The sequence below is a fragment of the Lonchura striata genome, chromosome 8 (genome assembly GCF_050655825.1).
Source record: "Lonchura striata isolate lonStrDom1 chromosome 8, ASM5065582v1, whole genome shotgun sequence".
NCBI lineage: Eukaryota > Metazoa > Chordata > Aves > Passeriformes > Estrildidae > Lonchura > Lonchura striata.
The window spans coordinates 9,793,218-9,820,596 of NC_140710.1; the positions used below are offsets into that span (position 1 = coordinate 9,793,218).

Consider the following 27,379-nt stretch of genomic DNA (forward strand, 5'->3'; position numbering starts at 1 on the left):
TCACCCCAGGACCTGTCACCAGAACAGTGAGCAGAGGTGATGGACAAAATGCCATGCTCCTGTGGCAAGTGCTTCCTGTTGCAACAAACTCTTAAAGACAGCAAAATGGCCTTCAGGGTTAAAGAAATGGGGATGTGATTCCTGGGGAAAAATCTGTGTGTAAACAAATCTGTGTGCAGCTGCTGCCCCAGGCCAGTCCCTGCCACTGCCAGCACTCATTACTTTGAACAAGACCAGCAGCAGCAAGGAACACCTCAGCCTTCAAGGAAAACCTCTTCCTGACCTTCATCGATTAGCTTGTGGCTTACTCTCTAAAATGGAGATCTCTCATTGCAGTAGCTCTGCCTGCTCTCACCACCTGCCTGAGACCCAATTCCTTCCCTCCGTGTCCTGTGGAGGAGACCTTGGGCTTGGAGGTATCTCGTGGCGGAGCAAAGGCACATAATTATTTCCTGTTCCCTAATTGCATCGCCCTGTTATTCCAGGAAATGTACTCTTGCTCTGTCAGTAAGAATAAATAGGAGATCTCTGCAACAAGGGAGTAACCGGTAATGGTTTAGATGTGACTGAACTGCAGATAGGAAGGAATTGGTCTTGTATTCTCAAAGCACTGAGAATAATAGCAAGAAAACTGAACTCAGAGACCTGTGAGCTCTGCCCTTCCTCAGAGGTTTGTCGCATAAATTTAGACAGGACGCAAAACCAGGAATGTATTTCTGGAGATATACTTGGAACTGTGTCCTGCTGGACACAGCAGCAAAGCGGTGGCAGGGTGTAGGGGCCCAGAGAAGTGGACTTCAGTTGCTGCAGCCCTCCCCCCATCAGCCCCACGCTGTGCTGGTCCCAGGGGTGCTGCCATCACCCTCGGTTTAAAGCAGAGGCTAGTGAGGAGTCAGCTCCCTGGATTTTGGGATGCCAACTCAGGCAGTATGTACTGAATATATTAATATGTTCCTTTAATGCAGCCCTGCCTGAGAGCGCAAGAGAGCTCCTGGAAGCCAGCAGTACCTGTTTTTTATGTCCTCCCCCAAAGGCCGTGTGTACTAAAGGACCTGGCGATTCCTGTGCCCGAGGACCCTGCTATGATGTGTGAGACGAGCCCTTCACTAAGGGCTTTAAAAAAAAAATCAAACCCTGATGCCCATGAAAGGCAGGGCACTGCTGTCTGCTCTGTACTCGATGTAAAGCCGTGGGTGAATTACGGGTGAGGCTGGGTGCTGATCTGTGGGTCAGAGTGGGCGCCTGAACCGGGCACGGCCGGGCACGCAGCAGGAGCAGGGCCGATGCCGCCGACACCGCCGGGGAGCGCTGCCGCCCCCAGCGCCGCCGTGCCCCTTTGTCCCGCTGGCTCAGCGCAGGCTCCTGCCGCTCGGATGGCTCCGCCAGCCCCTCACCCACCAGCGCCGTGGGGACCCGCAGCCTCGGCTCCTTCCTCTCCGAGCACGGGGCACACAGCGTCCACTGCGTGTCCTCTTCCCGCTGGGGACGCGGCCAGGAGCACAGCGGGCGGTGCCCGGGGCCGTGCCCTCACCGGGGCAGCAGCCGGGCAGGTGCCACAGGCGGCGGTGCCCCGACGGGCGGGCGGGGGGCGGGCGGGGGGCTGCGGAGCGTCCCGCCCCGGCGGGGCCGGCTCCCGGCCGGCGGGACCACCCCCCGGTCCCCGCCCTCTCCTCCTCCTCCTCGGCGTCTCTCCTCCCCTCGCCCGGCTCAGTCGGTCGCAGCCATGGCGGAGGGAGGAGAGGGAGAGGAGCTGCTCCGCCCGCCGCTGCCCGCCGGCGCCCCGGGCCCCAAGCGCCTGTGCTCCCGGGCCTGCCCGGCGGGGGGCACCGGGGCCGTGCACCCCCGTCCCGGAGCCGCGGGGGCCGGCTCGGCGGGGCCGGGCGCGGGGGCCAGCGGGGCCCCTCCGGCGCTGCCCGGCTGCTGCCCCGCGGCGGCGGCGGGGCCGGCGGGGGCGGCGGGGCCGGCGGCGGCGGCGGCGGGGCCAGGGGGCGGCGGCGGGGGCGGCGGGACCGGCAGCCTGCTGCAGCCCGAGTCGCTGCTGGACGCGGCGGCCAAGCGGGTGGCGGGGAGCTGGGCCTTCGAGCGGGTGGAGGGCCGCTTCCAGCGCATCCCCGAGCCCGTCCAACGCCGCATCGTCTACTGGAGCTTCCCCCGCAGCGAGCGGCAGATCTGCATGTACTCCAGCTTCCAGCCCGGCCGCGCCGCTGCCGCCGCCTCCCCCGCCAGCGCCGCCGCGGGGGGACCCGCGGCCGCCGCCGCCCCCGCCCCGGCCGGCGAGGAGAGCCCCGCCGCCGGCCCCCCGCCGCCCGCCGCCCCCGCCGCGCCGCAGGGCGAGGGGCTGCCCTTCCGCCGCGGCATCCGCCTGCTGGAGACCGGCGCGGTGGACAACGTGCTGCAAGTCGGTGAGTGCCGGGACGGGGCCCCCGGGGGCTCGTCTGTGTCCGTCCCCGTCCCCTCCTCCCCATCCCCTCCTGCACTTAAGCCTTTTGTCTGGCGCGGTTGTGGTTTGACAGGAAAATCCTGCCCCGGGGGCAGGGACTGCCGTGCGCTCCTTCGGGAAGACGCCGGCTTGGGGTTTGAGGGGTGGGAGGGCGAGGGTGACCTCCTCCTGCCTCGGGGGGTGCGTCTGCCCCGGGGTCACCGGCAGCTGCCTGCAGTTTGGACACCGTCCGTCCAGTCCGAGGGGGAAAATAAAGACCACCCCTCGTTTCCTCCCCCACTCCCCCCCCAAGTGCCCGTCGGGGGGTTGTCTGGAGGGCACGCAGCCCTGCCGCCCTCCCCGACCCCTCAGCCGCTGTCCCTCTCACGCCTGAGCACCCCCACCCGCGCTCCCACGGGGGTCCTGTCCTTTCCACCGGGAGATGGGCTTATAAACATAATGCATCTCTCCAGCAGCTCCGAGCGTTCCTCTTTGTCCTCTCCATCGGGGGCTTTCCCTGCTTGGAGCATCTCTAGGGGTGGCATCAGCCCCCGCTTTCCTCTTCGCAGCCCCTGCACGGGCACGTCCAGCGGGGCCGGCTCGGGGGGAACGGAGGGAGCGGTGGGGGTGACAAGTTGGGTGGACCCGCGGGTACCACCGGTGACCTGGCGCGATGCGCGTGTCCCGGACGGATGCGCACGGCCTTCTCACGCTCGTTCGGTGTCGAAGGGGCCGTGGGAATGACGATGGGAATAATGGCATCGTGTTTTCTCTCCATGGGCAGGTGGCTTTTGTGTGCGCTGGCGGAGGGGGATTGCCGGAGAGGAAATGTTCCTCTTCCCCCATCCTTCTAGCCCTTGTCCCCAGCTGAAATCCGCATATATTTAAAGAGAAACAAATTGGGGTGTTTTACATAGAATAAGCCGCTCCTCGTTGTTACTGGAAGGGATTGAAATGCGCGTTCCCATTAAATTGACATTAGGCGAGAATTTGTTTTGCAAATGCGAAATGTAAATTCATTTTGTGCCAGGGTATGGCGTGAATGAGTGAAGGGAGGGTGGTTTTTGTTGTAAGGAACGGTTAGTTCGCTCTGTTTATTTAAAGAGCCGTTCTTCCTTTTGGGGGAAAAAAAAGCTGCTTAAAAAAATAATAAAAATCCCATTTGGTACAGTTTACATTCAGAAGAGCATTATCAAAACATTTTCCATTTGAGATGTGAGAATAGGAGGCAGCAGAAGAATTCTCCTCCCACCTCTGAGGACATGCAGTGAAAATTCCTGAAGCACAAAAGGTTTTTCTCTGAGGATATGATTATAGCCTTTTTTTTTTGGTGTGAATTAATATTTTGTAAGGGCTGCGTTAAGATGATTAATTATTCTGTTTAAAATACTGTGAAATTCAAAACCAAATTATTTTTTTAGAAGGAGAGGAGTAGCTCTTCAGGAACTTTAAAATTAGAGGGGAGGGAAGATAATAGCTTGCTGAGGGTGATGTTTTAATGACATGCCCACCAAGGTGTGGATGCAGTGAGCTGGTGTGGGAGTGGGAGACAGAGGTGAAGGTTGCCTAAACCCAGGACTGGTTCAGTACAAAGGAATTTTCTTTTAAAATCAGTTTTGAATTTATTTGTCTTTGGAACATAGCTTTGATGAGCCTTTATCCAGCTCTGTGAAGGATGTGGGTGAGCGCTGGGGTCAGGTGCATGCAGGACACAAAGCAGAGCAGTCCCATCCCAAAGTGACGTCCAGTGCTGGTATCCAGCCTCCCATCTGCCCCATCCCTGCATTTTCTGCTGCTGCTGTTGGCGAGCCAGAGAACAGAGAGGATGGTCCTGGCTCCGGTGTTTCATGTCTCCTCTGACAAGTCTAAACCGTCTCCCCAGCTTTGAAACCAGAGCTCGCACTCATTGTCCTCCGAGCCGTCAGCTTTTTAGATGAAGCAGCACGTTCTGGAAGCGCTTGCTACAGAGTTGGTGGGTGATTTATCGCCTGTTTTCGCAGCCCGAAAGGGGCGTGCGGGATGCTCGCCATGGGAATTTGCCTTTGGAGCTGGCAGGGGAAGGTTTGGGTCTTGGCTGCAGCGTGGCTCCTCTTCGCATGGCAGTGGGTGGGTGACACGTGGGGTCAGACACCTCTGTTTTTGTCTCAGGAGCAGCCACGTCACAGCAGTGCCTTGCAGCCCTGAGCTGGAGGAGGAAAATTTACATCAAACAAAAGGCTATGAAGGGCTGTGTTTATAGATGGGAGGCAAGGCTGAGATGTCCTCCGCCAACTTTCCACATCCATCCTGTGGATGCCTCTGGAAGGTGAGGTGGAAGAGCTCCAGCCACCAGAGACACAAACACTTTGTGGCTGTGTATGTTTGCAATTAAGATAGGAACTTGGGAACCATTATGTCTTGGGAAAAAAATAAAACTTCAACCCTGGCTTCCTTGATGCTCTCCAGCACTAAATCAAAACTACTGTTCCCCTCTAAGGATCCCTTTAACGGACACCAATGGCTCCTGGTGCCATGACCTGAGGTTTGCACAGTTGAGATTTGTTGTTAATAAAGATCAGATGTTTATACAGTTGTGTTTCTGACTCAGACCTGTGGAAAAAAAATAGGGACAGTACAGATGTGAAATTCCTTTTCTGTGTGGTTGGAAAAATCCTTTTGAAAAATTGACAGACAAAATCCAGGAGGAATGACCTTCTGGCAATGGAGGATGGTGTGGAGGGGTGAGGGTTGTGCTTATGGGCACAAAGTGCTTCAAGCTCTGGCCCCTTCATGCTTATAAAGCTGGTAGGTCTGAAAAAAAACATATATGACACATTATCAACCAATAATTCCTTCATGCTTAGTAAAACTTAAACGAGGCTTAAACCCTGATCTCACTGGAGTCATTAAATTGATTTTTTTTTTTCCCCTGCTCAAAGAAAGATCTTGGATGTTGAACACAGGCATCTTTGTCTCCTTAAAAACTGCTTTATTATTATGTGTACAGATCCCGTCTTTGTGTGTGTGTGGTGTGTGGGTTTTTTTTCTTTTAATTTTTAGACAAATGACAAAAGCATGCAGGAAAGGAATGCAGAAATGCCAGGCTTAATATAAAGCATGCAACTGCACTGCATGCCGGGAATCCTAAAGGATACAAAACCTTTAACGACAGCAGTTAATTTTTAACAAGTTCACTTGCATAAATATTTATGAACAAAAGTTTTTACACTATTATCTCTTGGGTTTTTGGAGAGAGAAAAGACCTTTGGTGGGTTTTGACAGTGATCTGTGATCTGGCAGAACAAATTCCTGTTTCTTGCCTGTACTCCCCAGTATGGTATAATATGGTTTGCCCTCGAGTGGTCTGGGATGCTGATGGGTGGGCAAGTGTCCTGGGTAGTTTTAGGGAGGAATTCTGCTTTTTCATTGGTTTTACAATGACTTAGGAGAGGAAGCATCGAGCTTTGTGTTGTTCTTTGGATTGTAACCAGCCGCTTAGGAACCTACACGGTATGTGCTCCTTACCCACAGATAAGCCTTTGTGCCCCGATGGGAAGGTATGCGGTCCAGCCATAAGTACATAGGCAGAATTTACTTTTGCTGTTAGAATAACAATGAAGCAGGGCTTTAAAATGCTCTGGCTTTGTAAACACTTGGAGGGAGCCTGTTTCTTTCAAACCTGCAATTAATTCTGGATATTTTATCTGATGCTTTGCAGGTCAGTCATGAGTACCTTCCCATGTTTCCTAGTCTGGTATCTATGCTGGACATGTAGGTGCTGGGCATTTTTTAACCTTGCTTCAACAGCCTGATGACTGGGCAGAGGTTAAGCAAGACCTGATACCTGTAAATGATACCTGTAAATGCATTTTAATTGGAGGAGTTCAGATTTGGAAGCTTTTCATTGCACTTCAGTTTTCAGCTTGCGTTGGTCTATGTTTGTAATCATGCCTATTGAAATGTAGCTTCAGAGGTAAAAATACCAATGAGTTCCAATGTGGTTGAAACCACTTCTAGCTTTCTTTTTCCAGACTATTTTAAGGTTTTAAGTTTCTTTTTTTCTTCTCCTTAAAAATGCTCACTTTTAGGCAAGCGTTTGGTTTCCTCCCCCTGTGACGTGGTATGGAGCAGAGTATAAATTTATATCCAGTGGTGTGTTGCTTTATAGAGCTGTTTATTTAGGGGAAAACACTTTGATGGGGCTCTCTAGGGCGAATTGTGGTTGCTTTTGTTTTGTGTAAAGATTGGTCTCCTCCTGGGTCCAGGTTTAAAGCTGTATCCAGCAGGAGCAGGTTTGGAAGGAATGCTATGGGATGTGAAAGGTTTTTTCAGGTTAAATCCTGGTGTCCTGCGTCTGAGTGCTGCTAAGGGAGTTTAATTTTTCTGTATCCTTTTAGTTTTTGTGTGGGATGCTTGTTGTGCAACATGTATCCAATTTGCTAATTAATTTTTACTTTGTTTTTCTTTATGGGTAGATTACTCTTCCTACCCTATGTATTAAAATACTTTAAACCACATAAAAGGAGCTGGCAGAGGTTCATTAGCCCTATCATGATGGAAACTCTTGTACATTTTAAATATACATTAAACTCTTTAGGTTTCTAATTATCTTTTTCTTAACATATATAATTAAAACAAAGTATTATTAAGCATTAGACCTTACGATCTGTTTTTTTATGCTCCCTCATAGGTGAGATATTTCTTGAGCTTGTTCTGGACTCTATAATAGAAACTGAAAAAGAAGATGATGAAAACCACCAGAATTTCTTGCTGGTAGTGCAGGGAGTGCTGGGATGACAGCTGGAATTTTAACCTTTTATTTTAAGCAGATTTATTTGTTGGCTTTTGCGTCTTTTTCAAAGAGTATAAATAGATCATCTGAGGCTGGGATGTCTTTTGAACTAGGTGGTTAATTAAATGATACAAACTTAGAGGCCAGAGACCTGAAAAATAAAGCACAAGAAATAAAATATTTAGTGTTGGCTTTAAGAATAAATAGGTTTGCAGCATATTTCAGAGTAGGAGTCCTAGTTTCTGGCTTCAGCTGGCAATAGGAGTTTGTTCTCAGCTCACCTGTGCTTTATAAAGCTTAGTCTTCAGCTTCCAAGTTGCGTGTCATTCACAGCAGATTTTAATTTTGCTCACATCTAGGGAGAATATTTTAGGAAATATTTAACTGTGCTAAAACTGCAATAACATAAACCACATGTGCCTGCTTGCTTTGTTTTTGAAGCTTTGTGTGAGGGAATGTGCTTTGCTGTTATTTGACGCTTGCTTTGATGTTAGATGTTTTATGATTAGTCCCTCAAACCTCAGATAGGACTTTTGGAAAACTTAAATGAGCTTGTCTATCTGATAGCTCTGTAAAGTCACATTCAGCTGTGAATTGTCTGGTGGTGTGTCAGCTTTTAATTTTCTTTGAAAAGACAAAGTTAAAAAAAAAATAATCTTGGTAGTATTAGGATGGAAGAGTTTGTGGGTTTATGTATTTCCTTGGCATATACTGGAACCTTGCCCTGGAGGAGGACCTGATCCCTGAGGGAGATGGAGTCCTTGGTGGTTCTGGGGTTATGTCCTTCTCCCCTCTGGGGTTAGCTCAGATGAATATCATGGCAAACCTTGTGCTTGCATTTGTTTTTCAGGGGTTTTGCATTTAGGTGACATGGACAACTTAGTGTTTTGTAGTGATATTGGTTTTCCCCTGCTGCTCTTGAGGCTGGAGTAACTCGTGGGTGAGGAGGTGGGCATGTTTTTTGGGGGGAGCAGCATCATCTCTTCATCCTCTCAAGGTGGCTAGGCTTGGGGATTTTCAGTGTGACGCCAAGGCTTGTTGCTGCATGGTGCTACTTTGTGTGTGAAGTGAGTGAATTTTCTTCTGGAGCTGGGGGGGAAGGATCATTTGCTTTTCAGGGTTTGTTTCTGGTGGTGGGGCAGTGGAAGATACTTGGATAGTGGGTACTGGGATGCCTCCTGGCTTTGCTCAGCAGGAGTCAGGTGATGGTTGAACCTGCTTCTCTATCAAGCTCTCCATCTGTGCATGGTGCCAGTGACTTTATTTTGCAAGTAGGTGGAGGTGTGGAATATCTTGAGGGTGTTAAAAACGAACTTGTGGTGTGCTCTACTGTATGTTTGATGCTGTCTTGAACAGGCTGTGTCATGGCATTGTCACAGTCCTGGTCTTCTGGGGATGAGAGGAGCGGGGAGGAAAGTGACTTCTCTGGGTAACTGGTTCCTGCCTCTGCTGAGCCTTCGCTTTCTCTGGCATCCGCATCAATAGAAATTGATCTGTTTTCCGATGAAAACAAAAACTCAAAGACACCAAACCTTGGCTGTGCTAATAAGTGCAATAGGACAAATCTAGCATCTGGAGCCAGGATGTGGGATGGTGGTGGGGAGTTTTCCCTGTCTGCCCACAGAGCTGCCAAGGCCCTGGAGATGCTGTCCTCCATGCTCAGGAGAGAAAAAAATGAGCCCATTTCATTTTTCACCTGTATTCACAAGGTTTTGATATATGGGCTTGATCCCCAAGTTCTTTTGTGCTATTGCAACAGGAGTTGGGAAGGGTCCTGATAACATCTCACAGAGAGACACAGGTCCTTCAAAACCCCTTCTTGGGGAATGTGGGTAGGGAAGCATCTTCCTGGTTTTAAAATAAAATGTCCCAGAAATAAAATGCAATTTTTCAAAGGCTTTTTTCTTTTAATCCTGATGTTTAAATATGAATAGATTCCACTTGGTTGGCATGGTGGGTGTGTTTTATTAAATGCTGAGGATTCACCTGTGCACAACCACCACCACATTTCTCTCAAAATGGATTTTTTTAGTGCTGCATTTTAGGAGCATTTGCTTTTTTGTCTCAAGCTTATGGCTTAGGATTTCGTGCAGGATTGGGGTTAGTCCTTGTAAAATGGTGCATTTAAAGTAATGCACAAATTAATAAAACCCTGGGCTTTTATGTGTTGCATTGTAGGTGCGTGTTGCCAGGGGTTTTTCTTTTTTTTTTTTTTTTTTTTCTCATTAAAAACAAAGACATGAATGTGCTTAGAAAGCAGATCTGCTGGGATTCCAGCTTGGAAGGGTTGCATGTGGATATATTGGTCCAGCATGTTGTCTGCAAATGTCCTGCGGCTGTCGCCCTGGGTTAAAATGGGGCAGGGGGGTCTGTGTCCCCCTTGCCATGCCCTGCTTGTCGCTGATGCCCATAATGAGCTGCCTGCACCTTCGCCACCCAGCTTGTTTGACCGAGGCGGCTAATCATTATTAAGCTTTGCTCAGCAGGATGCAGGTATCTGCCTGGGTGCTGTCCTTGCACCTGGAGACGGTGCCCGTGTCCCCGCAGCTGCTGGAGTGGGGGGGATTCCCCGTGGGAACGCCAGATTCTTGGTGTCTGGGACCTTGGCAAGGTCTAGGCAGGCTGTTCCCCCATTCTGGATGCTGACCAGTAGCCCTGGCCTCCGTCCTTTGACTGATACCAGCATGTGGCTGACTGCTTTGGGACACCAGTCATAGGCATTCCTTGTTACTGGTGCTGTGTGGTGTTTAAAGGCTGGGGTGGCAGAACATGTTTCGTGCTGTGCCTTGTGTGGTTGCCTTGATGAAGATGAGTGCCCTGTCAAAGGAGTGGCAAAGCAGCAAATGGTTCCTGAGATAAATAAAATTTCTATTAATGAACTACAGTGGTTTTGGATGCCAAATTAAAAGAAGTGTGTCTGGGGGATGAAAAATAAATGCATTTTCTGTCTCACTCACTAATTCTCATCTCTTTTGATTTTCTTTATTATCATCAGAAAGACATTTTTAATTTTTTTTAAAGCCAGTTGTGTTTATTTTGGAAACAGTTCATTGGCTGCTCTGTGTACAGAAGCTTTCTCTTGAAAGTACTGAAACTATATTAAAAGTGCTTTTGGCTGTCATCTTTTATTTTGCTTCTCCTTCGTTCTTTTCCCAAAGCTGGATCGTTGCTATATCAAATGCTCTGAAACTGTCTGGTAGTGTTTTCCCCGCGGTGCTCGGTATAAACTGGAAATAAAAAGGGAAGAAATTGTAGGATTTGGATTTCTGCAGCTTTTTCACCCTGTGTGTGTGTGTCCCATTGAAGTCTGAACAGCTGTCTCCATCCGCACAGCCCGCTGATGGCATGCACAGATCTGTTTCTTGTGATCAAAAGGAGAAATAATACCCCAGTGTTCAGAGAGGGGCTGGGGGGTGAGTGAGCACCCAGGGAGCAGCAGGTCTTTCCTCCTGCTTGCCCCTGCCTGCTTAGCCCAGTGGCCAAGGGAGCTGGAGCCCCTGTGCTTGTCCCTGCAGCCTTGTGGCTTTGTATCCCAGCGAAGAAAGCATCCCGTGCCATTGGTGGTGGGTTCTCCTGCTGCAGCATCTCCACCCCAGGGTGGGCTCCTGCGTCCTGCACCGGCGGCCTGCAGAGGTTTTTATTCTGTTCTGAGGGTGTAGAAACATTTCTGCGGCAGTGCTGCAGCCGCTCACTACTGGCGCGCTTTGAAAAATGCCCAGCAAGTGTCAAGCATCTGTCCGTGAAGGGGGAGGAAATCCCCCCCCGTTATTATTTTCTCCCGATTGTCCTCGCTTGGTGTGGCTTTGGCTATTATTGGTTTGTAAAATAGAACTATATATGACCTTTTATCTTACAAGAAATAGGTTAAGCCATTTTTAAAGAAAGTGGTGGAGTCAGCAGTGCTGCTAAGGAGGCGCTTTCGCATGGTTGATAGGCTGTGAAGCCGCTCAATGGACTTTGGTTTCAGAGACAATATCTGTTTAAATTAATCTTTGTCAGATACATGCCACTGCAGACAATTCAAATTCCATTTGCTTTCTGATCTCATAACAAAAAAGCACCTTACACTGGTTCTTTTATCGGAAAATTAACTTTTGTCTGTGTGTCCTGGAAACAGGGGTGGCATAAAATCTAGTTAAAAGGCTCTGTTATAGGAGGATTCTGTTTCTTTGTACAAGGCAGACTTTTTTTCCCCCCTTCTTTCCCCTGTGTGCATTTAAAAAGAAGACGAGTGTTTGAGATAGATTAAGGAGAATGCCAGCAGATGGACCGATTCTGTTGTTGCTGCTGGCAACCATCTAAGCAGCCATTTTGAACAATGCTGATACCGGGGTACTGATAACACAAAGATGAGGATGGGATAAATATCCAGCTAGTCCCTTTCTCCCCGCCTGCTCCTCCTCCCTCCCTTTCACACTGCTGCTGCAGCCCTGTTATTAGAGAACCCGATTGTTTCCAGAGAAATGCTTCATCCTCTTAGCTTGGATGTCTAGTGTTGCTTATCTCCTTGATTTTCCTCATGGTTGGTGGAGATGCTGGCAGATCAGCTTCTCCCAGGAGTGCCCACAGCATTGGTCATAAGCGGAATGGGTTGTACTTTTGAGTGTTTTTCAGTAGCAATGCTCTTTTCCCTGCCCCAGTAAAACATGGGGTGGTTAGTCCTTCCCTTATAAGTGGAGACAGTTTACTTCCATCCTTGTGCATATTTTATGTGCTTAATTACAAAGTGGGAGGCATGAGATTGAGATCTCCTTTATGCCAAAGCAATTAGCAAGGGGCAATGATTGCAAATTGAGAGGATCCCCATTGCCTGGTCTCCCTATCCCTTTCTCCCACTTATGGCATTGTCTTGCTCTTGGGTATCTGGGTCATGTTAATCTCCTGGACCTGCTGGTCTTGGAGTTTCTTAAGGTCAGTACAAGTTGGATACTTTGGCCTATTGGATTTTTGACACTGGAATTGGTGGCCTTCTATCTCTCGATCTGGTTTCCCAGCTCCAAGGAAATAACCCTTTGACTGATGAAGAAAACCCAACCAAGCTTCATCTTTTCCTAGCAAACAACAAAAAGGCTGGTTTGTGGTTTGCAGTTGGGCCAGATGAGCACGGGGCTGTTCTGGGGAGCCTACTGGGCTTTGCCCCGAGTTCAGTGTGGTGTAGCATGACCCTGAATGTGGAATCTGGAGAGTAATCAGGGGGTGGATGGTGTGTAGCCTCTAGATGTTCCTGGAGCTTAAGGTGGGCAGCAATAAGCTGGTGTGTTCCTCTTGCCTTGCACAAGTCTGCAGACCATGGGTTGAAACTTTCATCCATTGACATTGCAGCACCTCTTAGAACTTTGAGTGAGGCAATGCTCTAACTGCAGCTTTTGGTCCAATTAAAACGTCTTTGGGGTTAAAAAATGTATATAAATCTCAAATCTGTATAGAACAGAATTATGGAACATATATCTAATTATACACAGTAGATGGAACTTTACTGTAAAGAAGCAGATGTAAGGATTAAAAAAAGGAGCTGGGAAAGCATTTTATGGTTTCCCTTTTTAATTTGTCCCTTGTGTCTGGTATGTTTGAGGCAAAAGTTACTTTTTTCTTTTTTTTTCTTGTTGGGAAGTATCTTTTCTGTATTGAGTCTCCTCTTTTTCAAGCCTGCCTTATTTGATCTGTAAGATGGGGACTTGCCATATTTGAGGTACTTGCTAAAACAAGAAGTATCTGGCCTGAAAGTAGAAAAATCAGGTTGTAAATTCTACTTGGGAATCTTGTCATGGTGTGTTGGGAAGTTGTTGAGGTCAGCTGAGCTCTCTAGAGACTTGGACTAAGAAACTGAGGGTCTCACTGAGGGTCTTTGAGGTTAGCTGGCATCACTGACAGATGCTTTTAGTGCATTCAGAAGGCTCCAGTCCCTGTGTTGTCCCCAGTCACCTCCTTTTGTGGCTTCTGCCATGTTGCTTCACTTTGATTGGCCTCCTGTTGACTTCTGGAGACTGGAAAATGGGCGAGGGAAGAAGTGCCTGTTTAAAGCAATATGTTCTAGGAGAGGTGATGAGTGGGACAATGAAGTGTGCTCTTCTCTCCCCTTGGTTCATGATGAGGTCACTTCTCAAAAGCTCTGGCAAGTTTTGGTGGAGAAGAACTGCAACCAGTGTGTGACAAAGTTCATGATGATGAACTTGGGTGGCTTCTAGTGTGCTGGTTTTGCTCACTTGCCGCCTCTGTGGAAAATATTACTCACCAACAACAGGCACAAAGCAAGTGCTTGTGAGGATGACCAAGAACGAGCAGTGGAGTTTTTAGAGTACTTTTAAGCTATGCCCTCTGAAATGGGGCAGAGTTAACCCTTAACCCTGTTCTTTCCCTGAGCCCCTGGATGACATGGAAAGCTACATTGCTTTACTGTTGTAGAGCTCTCTTCATCTCCTACTTCACTTGAGTTTGACTTAATCTGCTTAGCTTCAAGGGACTCATCCCCCTACATGACATTCAGGTTCTTTGACTAGCCCTCCTCAGGAGTGCTTGTTAGCAGGCAGCTTTTTTGAGATTGACGAGTATGTTCAGTGGTTTATGAGGCTGCTGATTTCATCCTGACCATGTTGTTGGGGGCATTTGGAAAGAGAGAGTATCTTATCTGCATCACTGTCCACTTTGAGTCACAGTTCTCATGCAACTCAAGCATCCATTACCTCTAAAATTCATTGCAGTGACATGGTTTGAAAGGTTCCCATGTGCAGTGCTTTGCTTAAGCTGAAAGTTACTTGCCAGTGGCTCACAGTGGGCTGCCTTCCCTGTGGGGTATCTCAGAGGCAGAGGGAACTGGAGGTGTTTTACAACTAGTGCTGTACTTGCTGGGAAAGGGTGCAGAATTATGGAATTTTGCTCTGTGACCTTTCTGTCTGTGTTATGATAAAAATTTGCTGTGACTTAGGGTCTGAAAAATCAGAAAAACTTAGTAAAACTAGACAAGATAAAGATGAATGCTTAGCTGTTTCTGGTCATGGCTCAGCTTCTCAACTTTCCCTATAGAAAAGAGGGATGTAGAAGGATGACTTAATGGGGACTGATGAACAATGCATTCCCTGTATTTGAAGGAGGCACAGGGCACTGTGATGTTTTCCCTTGCCTGCCTGGTTTTTGGCTTGTTTCTGGTGGTTCCCAGCTGAGCCCAGAGCCTGTGGTGCAAACACTGTAGGAAGGCTGATGCCCAAGAGGGTTTTTTCCCCCACCCATTCCCACACCCACACAGAGGTAAGCCACACCAAGGTTTCCTGGACTGAGGTTTGATGAACCATTAACCTAAAAATGCCCTGAGTAGGAAGAAAATGTTTCCAAGGCCTAAAAATCTTGCAACGCTTCTGAAGTGGGAATGGGAGCTGTGGTTTGCCTAAGCAACTTTTTGTGCTTCTGGCTCTGCTGTGAGCTGGCTGTGCTTTGTGGGTGCAAGGGTATGTTTGGGATCTTGCTGAGATGGGAAGGCAGCCCTCCAGGGCTGGGTCAGCCAGAGGGGCTGCCTTCCAAGCAGATGTCGTTTTGGCGTGAGGCTCAGCAGGTTTAAGACAGGATGTCCCTTTACTCCAGAGAGCTGAAAGTATTGAAATAAGTAACAGGCTGGGAATGTCTGAATCCAGTTTTGAATTCCTGGGGAAGAGGATTTGGCAATGGCAGGATGTCTTGTGGGCAGGCTTTGCATTGTGGGGTGAAGAACGCACCTCACTGTCCCATGGGCTCTGCTGGGAGCCAAGTGCTGGCAGGGCAGCTTGGCTGCACGAGCCCCTTCCTCTTCAGGACAGTGCCAGGGCCTGTTCCAGTGCTGAAGGAGACCACTGTCCTCCTTGTCCATTGTTGCTTCTGTTGTTCAGTGAGGGCAGAAGCACCTCACTGCTAAGGTGGGGGCTGTGGTGTCAGCCAGACATGGCTGTGTGGGGCTGCGGCTGTTCAGCCGTGGCTGTGGTGTGGTGGCACAGTGAAATAGGGGTGTGGTGGCTCTGGGGGTGGCCCAGAGGATGACTTGGTGGCTGCAGTGTGTGTGAAACTGGAAGATGAGGCTGCCCAGGGACACACGGGTGGGGGCAGACTGATTTTACTCCAGAGCTGTGCTAGTGGCTGGGACTTGGAGCCTGTCTGTCATTGAGTCCCAGTGGTCACATTCCTGAGGGTTTTCCTAGAGCTGCCTCAACAGCACGGGTGACGCTGCAGCTCAGGAAGGAGCTGTGACAGCAGGATCCTGACCCTATTTTCATAAATAGTAACAGTATCTCTAAAGGCTTCGAGGGCTTGGTTGGGAAGAGAACGGCTGGGTTCCCCTGTGTCTGGCAGTGGACAGCAGCAGATGCTTGGGGAGGAGATTAAGAAGCAAGGCTGGAGCAGAGGGATGCTTCCCTGGCATGAGCAGTCTCTCCAGCCAAAGGGCTGCCCTGGCCCTTGGCTGCAATGTGGATGCAGAAGGAGATGGTTTGTGACAGCAGCACTGGCCCCACATCTGAAGCACTGGGATTATCCCCGAGTCTCCTCAGGACATAGCATCCTTGCTGTGGGGGTCAGGATGGCCCTCCCTGGCAGGGACTGCTGGCACTGCTCTGAAAAGCAGCAGTGATGCAGCACTGGTGGGGCTAAAGAGGCATTTGGAGAGACCAGCACTTCTTTACCCCACTTTGATGCCATCCTGCATGCTGAGATTTGTAGAGGAAGAAAAGGTACTAAGAGCTGTGGATTTAACAGGTATTAGGAATATGTAGTAAGAAACCATGCAGTAGCACCAGTCTCTATTTTCCCTTTCTTATTACAATCTTCTAGATGGTTTGACTTTGCTAAATATTTTAGCACTTCTCTAATTGTAGGACAAGCTAAATTCCCTGTGCTGGTGTTTCAGTAGGGCTAGTGGTCTGGAGGCAGCTGCAGCTCTCTGAAGGGTTGCCTCATCTCGGGCTGTCTGCTCTGTGTGTGTGGCCCTCTCTGAGATGCCCAAGGTTGTCCATTGAGGAATAGCCCCTAGTGTAGGGATATTTGCTGGAAAGAAGCAGAGCTCTTCAGCCTGCTGGTTGCAGCTTTTTAACGTGTGGCTTGTTTGCTGTGAATTGCAGTGGAATTTGTAGCCTGCTATGGAAGATGCATCCAGAGGATGTCCTGTGGACCACTTCGGATGGAGGAGCTGCTCAGTAGCTCTTGACACCAAGTCTGTGAGATCTCTTTGCCTTGTGGGTTTTGGGCAGCATTACTGTATTTGGAACATGCAGCTGCTGTCAGGAGGTTGGGTGAAAGATTTTCCTCGGAGCTCAGGAGAAAGCGTTTATTCTTTAAAAGGGTAACTTGGGGTGAGAGAGAAAGAGAAGCAGCCTAATATTGCAATTTAAATATATTTAAAGATTCCTTCTGTTTAAGTTTGCTTCCTAGCCTTGATCAGAAGGAAGTGCTGTTAGCTACAGAGCGGAATAAATCGAGGGCACCCTTATCTGTGCAAGATAAATTACTATTGTTTAGGAAAGACACTCCAGGGATTGAAGAATTTAATTAAATACACAGGGATTATGAATATGCATGTAAATTAGACAATCTAGATATGACATGGCTACAACTGCAGGGAATTGTTCAAACTTAAAAGTGTAATCATTCTTTTTATCGGGGTGTGGGGATGGGTAACAAATGAGAAGATTCCCTTTCCCATTTACCTCTGCCTCGGCCGGTCTCAGGTCATTAAGCAGTGGGAATTACCCGTCTCGGATCAGCCCTCCACAAGCCCGCAGAGATGATGCGCTGGAGCCTTTCTCCACCCTAATGAGCCGCTGCAGGAGCTGAGGGGGAAATGGGGGCTGTGGTGAGGGGCTGCCACTGCCGTGACCCAGATAAGGGGTTTGGGAGGGTGGGGGATGCGATTTGCCTTCTGCTGAGGCAGGGGAGGAGAGTGCTGTGGGCAGGGTGCGCGCTGCAGGCTTGCTGCTGGCTCTCCTGGTACCTCCCCCGGAGAGAAGGATGCTCTCCAAAGGCATGGAAACGTACATATGGTGGTTTCAGAGTGCCTTCCTAAAAATCAAGGGGCTAGGGAGTGCAAATATTGGTCAGCTTTTCTGCCTTTTTCTGGTGGTTTTATAGGGGTGCCCCCTTGCAGTGTGATCACTGCTGTTTAGAAAGCAGTATGGAAATCACAAAATTGTTTTTTAGAGACTAAGATCAGTGTGAACAAGAGAGGCAAGATTGAAATATTTCTTAAAAGTCAAGACACCTGAGGAATTTACAATGAAATGTGGGAATGTTCTCATGCTGCCCTCCCTGCCAGGTCTGAGCTCTTTGTAGCATCCTGCTGATTTGCTGAGCCAAGGCAGGCTCTTCAAAGGACATTAACTGCAGTATATGGTGCTGCCTTGAATGTGTTTAATTTGCAACTCTTAGAGGTGACATCTAATAACAATGCAAGGAAATATTTTTCTTTTTTTTCCCCTGTCTCTCCTTTGTTTGACTTCACCTCCATCCGCTTGGTTTCATTGTTCTGCTAAAATCAGATTTCTCTCTAGTTTGAGTCCAGGACCTGCAGGTGAAGAAATAAATTGCTACAAGCCCCCCATCCTGTGAATTATTTTTAATTTTTAAAATAGACAGTGAAACGTGACCATGATCTGACTTTGAACTTGACTTGTTTTTAAAAAGAAATAGTAGAGAGGCTGGATCTTGACTAGCTGCTTTCCTTCACCTTTCAGTTTTTTGCTTTTCAGTTGGCCAGAGCTGGATGAGATGGATCTGTTCTGATGGCAGGTGCCCATCGGGGGCAGGAGCAGAGCTGAGCCCATGGATGACTTCCCTGGGGACCTGGGGGTGATCTGTAGGGCCAGACCCAGGTCTGCTCTGGGTCACCCCTCCACGGGTGAAGCACCAGCTTCTCTCACCTCCTCCACTCTCATCGAATTGAGGGCTTATGGTAATCAGGAGCTCAGTCCTGTCCCATTTGAGCCACGTGGGAACAATTCCTATTTATCACTTTGAAAAGTGGTTGATTTTCCAACCCTTGGCTCATGGGTTCTGATTAAAAAACAACAAAGAAAGAAACCCCCCACATCTGACAATGTGAAATATTTAAAGCCTCCACACTGCACATTTTTTCAAAAACCCTCGAAGACCTGCTTTTTTATTTTTGTCAAGGAAAAATATAACAGGAGAATATTTGTATGGGTGAACAAGTGCATAGAGAGATTTGAACCTTTGTAGTAAAGTATTTCTAATAAAAATTTAATGTCCTCAAGACAGTGTTATGGCAGCTCATTACTACTAAAGGTCATTTGAAGAGTATTGATCCTAAATGTTACAGCCGAATGTAAACTTTGACTGTTACAGTTATTAATGTGTATTTATGATCTATGGGATATGTGTAAAGGGAAAATGAGAATCTAAATGGTATGGTGAGCTCATTTGCTTCAGGATTGCCAAAGGCTGAGTTCATGCAATTCACCTCGGTTTTAAGCATGTCTGTCATCTTTGTGTTACATGGATTGAACTTTTTTTTTTTTTTTTTTTTTTTTTTTTTTAAGCTGGAAAAATCCTTTAGTCCTGCCCTGAAAAAGGAATGCATTCTTGAATTTTTGATCGTGCCCATGACACAGCCTGAGCTTTCTATCTGTGCCTAAATGTATATTGGGGAGCAGTGTTTTGCATTCAGCTTCCATGCAGATACAGAAGTACCAAAAGCTGAACTTTGTGTATGACTGAGTTGCAAGCATAAGTAGGAGCTCTGAGGAGCATGAATCTACTCTGAGTGTAATTAGAAGGTTATGCCACTGAAAAGCAATAATGGTTTTTAAAAATTGAATTAATTAAAAATGTTAACATTGTATACTGACAGAACAGGTCGCACTATATTTATATTTTTGCTATACAGTAATGCACCTATGTTTGCACGTTGGAGACAGAAAGGCTGCATTCACAGAGAATTTTAAGGCTCTTTGTATTAAAAAAAAAGAGAGAAAAATAGACAAGAAACCTGTGGTGGTAGGAGGAAGATAAACGGTGCTTGTGATATTTCAAAGTCACATTAATCTTTTTTTCTTCCCTTTTTTTTCTCCTTTTTTCTTTTAATGTATGACTTTCTCCAGGGAAATTGTCTCCTCATGACTGCAGCGGATTAATGTGCACAGATCAGCTCCTGCATTATTTTTCTGTTTTGACAGAGTAGTGATTTTTATATGCACGTCCCTTTCTGCCGAGATTACAGCTCATGTTCTTGGAGTTTGGAAGAGTTCCCTGCCAAGGAGTGGCAAGGAACAGGAAGCAGCCATTCTGATGCACAGTGTTAGCAAGAAGCTCTCCGTGGCTGTGGAGGCTGTGGGTTTGGTGGTGAGCATTGGAGGTTGGTGAGGGTGAGTGCCCACAGCCAAATCCTGCTGTACGTGCTGACACTCGTGGCACAGGGTGTCTGCCTGGTGTCCTGAGGATGGTGATGTGGTTTGGTGAGAATTTGGTGCTGGTAGCAAGGTATGGGCATCCAGTGGTACAGAGGAGCCAGTTTTAGATGGGTTTGTGACTGCCCTGGGAGTCCTTCAAAAGATCCTGCTGCTCTTCAGGCTTGTTGATGTTAGCTTATTTATTTTAAAGTGTGGTTAAATATATGTTTTTCTGATGATCTCTGGTAAAGTTTTGCTTGAATGAAAAAGTGACAGTTGAGCCAACTATGGTAAACCTATGGGAATGGGACAGGTTTGGCCTTTCTTCTCTCTCTGTGGCTCCCACAGTATCTCTGGGCACAAACTTGACATTGCATTTCTGGTGATCATTGCATCCTGTTTTTAATGGTTTGTCTAGACAGTGCTGACATAACTATGAAAATACTTTGGTGACCTAGTCTAGAATTAGTGCACATGAAGAAATCAGCCCTCACTTCTGATGTTTGCAATAATTTTGAATTACTATACTGTAGCACAACTTAAGAGGGAGGAAGATTTGAAGTTGTTCCAGAGAGCAAGTCATGAGCAAAACACATCCAAACAAACCCATGTGGTAAATATGCATTGTATAGAGAAAACGCCAAAATGCAGGTTAGCCACAGCTTGCCTCGGAGCTGTGTGACAAGTTTATGGAGTCTGGTGTAAGGCTGGAGTTCCCCCTTGGTTGGCCCAAAGTTTTTCTGGGAAGTACATAACCCAAACTCTGAACTTGGTCTCTGTGATGTTGTGCCTTGTATTTGGAGAAACTTCGTCAGCATAAAAACAATGTGTTCCTTCCAAACATCAGCTGTGTTGTTGACAATGCCTTGGATTAGGAGTTTGTAAACTTTGGGACCAGCAGTGTGTGCAGTCAGTTAGCTCAGAAATACCTGGCACATCAGTGATGGTGACTCTCAGCAGTTTAATGGCACTGGACTTCACTGGGCCTGGTTTTGAGGCCAGTTTGTGTAGCACTACCTCCTCCAGAGTGTGTGACCTGCCTTTAGATTACTAATCCTAGATATTTTAAGATAACATAAGCCTCCTGAGCTGTAGGGACTGTGTGGATATTTCTACAGACTCTCTCCAAAGAAACCCATGTCTGGTCATTTGCTGAGGTGGTGAGGACTTGGACACCCTGGAATAAGGGTGAAACTGGAGAAGGGTCCTTGGTTGTAACATAGCAACAAAGCTGTGGGAAAGATTTGGTTTTGGTGGGGGTATGTAGTACCATCTTCAGTGGGATTGGTAGCTTTTGAGAGCTGGATTGCTGCCCTCAGAGGAGACAACAGCATATTCCCTATCCCTTTAGTGTAAACAGGGAAAAGGGGGGCAAAATATGAAATGCTGAGTTCATTTACAGGCAAAGAAATGACATGAGAAAGGGAGTCTTGACAGAGCAGTACAATGGTTCTGTGCTTCATGCATAGCTAGGTAGCACATGGAGGCACTTTCCAGATGTGGGACAACTGTCTGCTGCCCCCAAGAACAAGAACTCCCTCTCTGTATAGGAATGGGAAGAGGTTTCCAGGCAGCATAAACAGAGAAGGAAGAAGAGGACAGACAGGGTGTGTACAGGGGTTTAGCCTTTCTTTAGAGTTGAAGGAGAGGGATGGCAGTGCAGGTAAAGCCAGGAGCAGCACCTTGTGCCTAGGCTCTTTGGGGCCTTGTGGGTTTGTAGGAATTTAGGATGGAGAAGTCCTTTTGGGTGGCAATAGAGTCCGTCCTGTCAGCATGATGTGTTGCTTTGTTTGCCCAGTGGCTGTTTTTATTCTTGGATTGCCATGTGGAAAACATTGGAGCTGTGTCTTGGTGGAGAGGGGCAAGCGTAGGAGCCCATGAGCTGGGCAGTGGGCATAGGGTGAGGGCTGGTATGCAGTGGAAGGTGTCCCCTCTGGTATACTGTAGGATTTGTTGGTGCAAATGCCTAAAAATTCTCCTCTTACTCTTCTGCCTGGAGAAGCCCTAGGGCAAGCAAGAATGAAGAAAGATGGCCAGTGAAACCTGTGGATGTGACCTCAGTCTGGCACTGAGGAGGCTGGAAAGGTCTGTCAGGTTGATATCTGCAGGAAAAAGATGTGTGGATTTATTGAGGAGAGCAATTAGGGATTTGAACAGCTTTCTGAGAGACCCCTCCTGCTGCGGGTGGTTGGGGGTTGTGTGCGTGGGGCAGCACCGACCCTGCATTGTGCAGGGGAATGTGGTGGATCCAGGTCCATTTTCCTGCTGCCCTCCCTGTCTACACTGGCATCTCCCCGTGTGGGGACAGCAGCAGGGTGGAGGAGATGTGCAGATGTGTGCAAGACCCGGCGTGCAAAGGCTTGATGCCTGATGATGGTGCAGTGACTTTCTGTGCCCTTGAGCCTTTGCAGAAGCACCATCCAATAACCAAAGGCAACCGGTCATGACATTTCAAGGCCAGTGGGGAGCCTGGCCCGCCTGCCTGCTGCTGTTGGAGGAGGTGTTTCATGACTACCATTAGTTACGTGCTCGAAGAGGGAGGAAACAAACCTTTACTGAATTGGAAACCTTGTGAAAAGGTCACACTTCTGAAAAGCTGCGCATTTTAAGACTGCTCAGCTCTGCAAAGCCGCCTTTGAACTGGAAGAGTGGGAGTTTAACACCCTTGCGATAGCTCTGGGCGTATTAAACCCACAAAGCAGGAGCTGGAACCAGCCTTGGAGTTTAACTCTTACCAGGTGCATGGCCTCAGAAGGGGAGAGAACCCTGGCCCTTGTAGGTCTCCAAGGAGAAGCAGCATCAATGTGAACCCAGATCTTCTACCATACTGTGGATACTCCATAGTATCCATACAGAATATCCACCTGGGAGGGAAATGGTGCAATTGGGGAAAACTTCTGTTGTTACTCAAAATTAGTGGACATGTGAGGATATAGCTTCCCAGGAGTTGTGCTTCTCTGGTGCCAGTGGAAATACTCAGTTTTTTAAATTAAAAGATAGGGTAAATGTTTGCTTGCTACATTGTGTTCAGTCCCTTTTGTCTTGGAGACTCCCATGTAATTAATTTACTTCTGTGTAAGAAAAATGTCTTTTTCCTGACTCCTTTTCTTGGTCTTTTTGGGTACCTGTTTCTTCTTTGTTCCTCTAAATAGCCAACTTCCCGGAGTGCCAGCGCCATCTCTTCCTCTATCTTCTCTCCTTTGCTGCGGCAAGAAGGTTTGCTCACCCCAGCGAGCAATGCTACAGAAATCAGTGTTTATCATTGACCCAGCTATTAGCATAGGTAAAATGTTCATTACTGGCTATTAGTTTGAGACTGTAGGTGCTAATGGCCCCATTCCAGAGAGCAGCAGGCGCTTGCAAAACCGCTGGTGAGCAGAAATTGATTGCTATTGATCGATCAGTCTGGGAGCACCAGCCGGATGTTTTGAAGAGGATTTAATAGTGCTTACAGGGCAGCTGGTCCCTCCTTATCTTTTTGACTCTTTTGAAGCTTACAGATAAGGAACCCAGGCTGCTGTCCTGACAAGTCAAGACCCAGTCAAGTGTGCGGGGCATGGGTTCCCTCGCCCTCTCAGCTGGAAGTTGCTCTCCGTGCCTGCGTTGTGTACCACAAAAAGTACCTTAGCCCACGGTCAGGGTCTCCTCACACAGGTGTGTGAATGTGTCAGCAGATGCATCCTGTGTCCTAGTGAAGTGAGTGGGACAGTCCTTAGCCACTGAGTTCCTGAGTTGTCATTCTTTGCATCTGTAGTGCAAAGTGAACTGGAGAACTGCAGGGAGAACATTTGTTGCCATGGGTCTGGGCCATGGTGTTTCTGGAGAACTTGGTCTTTCGTGGTCATGCTCTAGCTGAAACTGGTCACCTGCTCTTCATTGCTCTGCGTAGATGCTTTGGGAATGTGATGTGTGTGCTCCTTACAGATGTTTTTGTGCAACCACAAGTCCATAACTGAGCTAAGGCAGCAGTGAGCTTACAGATGGTACAGGTTTTTGTAACAGTGTCTGTAGGCAGCAGGAGAACCTGCAAATGCTGAACTGGCCATCTGAAGAAACAGTTTTCTGTTGTCTGTGGTCTGCTCAGAGGCTGAGTGATCTTGCAAATCCAGCATCCCACCTTCACTGTGTAGGTTTTTTTTTTTTTTCCCCTATGGCTGGTCCAAGGGAGACTTTGGTGACATTCCCAATGGGTGTGCCCTCTCCGTTCCTTCTCAGCTGAGACATGCCTCATGGTCCTGAAAGAGTGGGACAGGATTGAAAGGAGCAGGAGATGCTGCAACAGAAAATGATGCTCATGATGTAGCCTGATGGCTTATGGTTTTGGTGAGAGCTCGGGGCATTGAGAAGAGTACAAGGAGGGATGTCTGAAGTGAAGACTTGCTTAAAACCAAGAGAAAAGAAAAGCAAGGAGTATAAATGGATGGAGTCCAAGCAAGTTTGACTTCTGCTTGTCTCTGCTCAATATCTGAACCACTGGGCACCATGTCCAGTGGGACCTCTGCCTCCTGTGTGTGAGCTGACGTCATTTTAATTAAATTGTGCCTACCTGGCTTGGATCCTGCTGGCATAAGGGATTACTTCGAAGAGTCATCTGTGCTGCATAGGCTCTGGGCTCACTGCTTCTTGTATCCAGCACAGGTTTTCCCCACAGTACATTTTTACTTCCCCCCACCATTGGCAGTTGCCCTATCTTTTTCTGCATCCCAGTGAATAAGGTGGGAAGCAGATCTGAGAAAAGGCAGGGTGAAATGCCCAGCTTAAATATTGCTTGTGTCTGTGTGAGGCTGGGACTGTTGCTTGAGGGTCAAGCCGTGGCAGATGAACACTTCTTGTGAGTTAATAAATCAATGGTGTGCCTTTCCAGGCTGCGGGTTGCAGGCCAGGGAAGAATTCTTCACGGCAGTGAGTCACCTGTTTGTGGCCCTCTGGCAGAGGGACCGCTGTGCTGCCTCCAGTCTGCAGCCCTCCCTGTTCAGACACCATCGGCTGGAGAAAGTGCTGATGCAGCCTGCAGTGTCTGAAACACGCCGTTGCCATCTGCCTCCCTGATGGAGTTGGAGCGGCTTCTTTTTTTAACCTGAGTTTGCTGAGTCTTGACTAATTAGCTGCCTTTGGAATTTGTAACAGAAAAATGCCTGCTAAGTTTGGGATGGAGTGGGGGTGCTAGGGCACTGTACAGTCAGAGGTTTTGTTGGTTTTTTTTTTTAAAGGAAATAAGTCTAATTAGAGCAAAACCAGATATGCAGTAGTCCAATTGGCTTGATTCCTAAATTTGATCTCCAGTGGCTTTGCTGTTTCCAAACTCGGTGAAAGTGGTCATTTCTCTAAACTGTGGCCTTACCTGGTCCAGCAGTTCAGTGTGTTTCCTTAGGGGATGGAGGTCATGTCCTCTTGTTGGTTTGTGAGCTGTTTGAGGAGTCCCCTTGTGCCAGTTTGGAGCAGGCTGTCAGCGTGATGGGAATGGGTGCGAGGTCCATGGGAATGGCCGTGGTAGGCTCATGCTGTGTTCCAGGTGAGGCCTGGTTGGAGACTGTCTGTGTTCCCTTTGCTGAGGATGAAGATGGACACTTTAGGGATGATCTAACTGGAGAGGGAGGGTCCACGAGCAGTTAGGATAGAGGGTTTTGTTGCTTTAGTCCAGAGTAGGACAAGATCAGTCCTGACTGAGGTGGCTCACAGTTGTTGATCTTTCAAGACTTCTTCTGTCTGTGTGATCCACAAGAGTTCAAGACTATCTCTGCTCAATCTTGTGATCCCTCAGCAGGAGTGATTTGGAGTGTTGTAGGGATGTTTCCAGGTAGGGGAGGAAGTCCACTTGCATTCACCCTGGTGTTGGCCCCAGACTCACATAAACAGTATGCTGAAGCAGCCTTTATTGCTTTGAAAGGAGATCAGCATGTGAGGTCCATCTGGCACTTGAAACAAGTATGTTTATTTCAAAGTGAGCAGGCTTTTTGATATTTGGGGTTGAATTGCCTGTTTGAACCTGTAACAATCCTCTCTGCTCTATCCACTTTCTCTAGATCTGCTGTTGTCAGTGGGCAGAGGGGCACTTCAGACCAGGAGGGTGATGGAATTAGTTTTCCTTTATTCTGGGCCCAAATATTCATCCAGTCTTACCTTAATGCAGATCTTAATCTCGTAAACTGGCATGACAATTAGATGACACCTGGGCAGCAAACCTAATGAGAGGCTGATGTTTCACCCTTGCCAGCAGCATAGCAGACTAGCTAGCTGAAGCATCCCTTCTCTAAACAGCTTTGGCATGCAGAGATTTCACAGCAGCTAAAACAGATGAACTCTTCTTCATTTTGACCATTGTGAGATGTCTTTGCTGTGCTGGGGGAAGCATCCTGGAGCTTGCTTCCCTGACTGTGAGCTACTTTTGGGGGCTGATGCACATCCCAGCTCCTTTTCTTTCTGCTCTAGCCTGTGGGCAGAGTGAAGGTGCTCTGCCCTTCTCTGCCTTTCCTAAGGCTTCTCTTTCTCAACTTTTAGATTTCCTCCTGGATTTCTATGAGAAACTCATTATTTTTGGGAATGGACTCTTGATATTTTTCCTTGTTTCACTCTGCCTGTAGGTACTGGGGGTTCCCAGCAGAGCTTCCCTCTTGCAAGCATGATCCCATGTTGCAGGAGGATCTGTTTTGATGGCCCTGCTTGCCTGGCATCTCAGGAGACTTGAGAACTGGGAGATCCTGGCCAATTGCTTAGCACTTGTCTGTTGGCTGTGAATGTCCTGCAAGCATCATGATGAAGGACAGATCAATGAGGCTCTGCACACTGCTGTTCTGTGAGGGTACCCCACTTAAAGTCATGGGGGACACTGTGGCTCGGGATGCTGTAGAAACTGTGTTTCTTCCTGATTTAATGCTCACTTGATGTTCCGATGTGTATTACTAATTTCAGGCACCCAAGAGTTGAGGGGGGTGGGCTTTGCCCTTCAAGGTTGGGATGTTTGTGCTGGTGGGACTAGTTTGTGTCCCAGCTGCTTTCTTCCCCATCAGGTGACTGAAGAGGTTGGAGGAGACAGTCTATTCCCCACAATCTTTAGCTGGTGAATTTTGCTCTGGACTTCCATTCTGTGCCATTGGACAAAGAAAGGGAGCCTTTGCATTGTACAAATGCAAAGTGAAAACCTTGTCTCCTGCTATTTTTGAGAACTTGCCTGGAATTATGCATCCCTGCTGTGGCATGTTAGCTTAGACAAAACCTACACCTGGCAGGAATATTAGAGGACAAGAAGTTGCAAATGCCTCCAGCATCAACTTCCTGCAGTACGTTTTAGCTTGGCCTGTCAGCTGTTGATTGGCAGGAGCTATCAGAGGAACACAAGCATGTTTTGCTGATGATCTTGTGGCGGGGCTTTAGCATCCTTCCTTCCTTTGCTTTTTATTTGCTTATTTTTGTAGTTTGGTTTCTTTTTCCAAATACGTATTTCTTGCTTCCCACCTCTTCCTTTTCCACCTTTGCCATCTTTATGTTGTCTGTCCTGTCCCAGTGGCTGTGGTCTAGATTAGAGGATACCCTAAAGAATCTGCAGAAATAGTCAGGTTAAGGAATGCCTTAACCTGTTTTCAGGTGGCTGATGTTCATGCTGTGGGAGTGCATCTCTGCAGGAAAAACATACAGAGCTCTGCAAACATAAAAGGGTTGAAGATGTTGTACTCCTGTCTCTTTTGCTTCCCATGGTGACCAGTCCAGCTGGACAGTGCAGGGAATATCTCTGTTGAAAGTGGGAAGGACATGGGCTGCCTAAAGTGGTGCCAAGGTGGAAAAGTACCCAGCACATCAGAAATGTAGCAAGGATTTTCTTTTTTCCCCTGAAATCTC

At 47.9% G+C, this 27,379-nt stretch overlaps 1 protein-coding gene across 1 annotated transcript in view; it reads left to right on the forward strand.

Moving 5' to 3' along the window:
• Positions 1–1,708: 1,708 nt before the first annotated feature.
• ZSWIM5 (zinc finger SWIM-type containing 5) overlaps positions 1,709–27,379 on the forward strand; it is a 97,019-nt gene continuing 71,348 nt past the window's right edge. Inside the window, exon 1 of the mRNA XM_077785369.2 lies at positions 1,709–2,402. Coding sequence (XP_077641495.1) covers positions 1,724–2,402 — 679 coding nt within the window. The 5' untranslated portion in view covers positions 1,709–1,723. The remainder of the gene's footprint in view (positions 2,403–27,379) is intronic.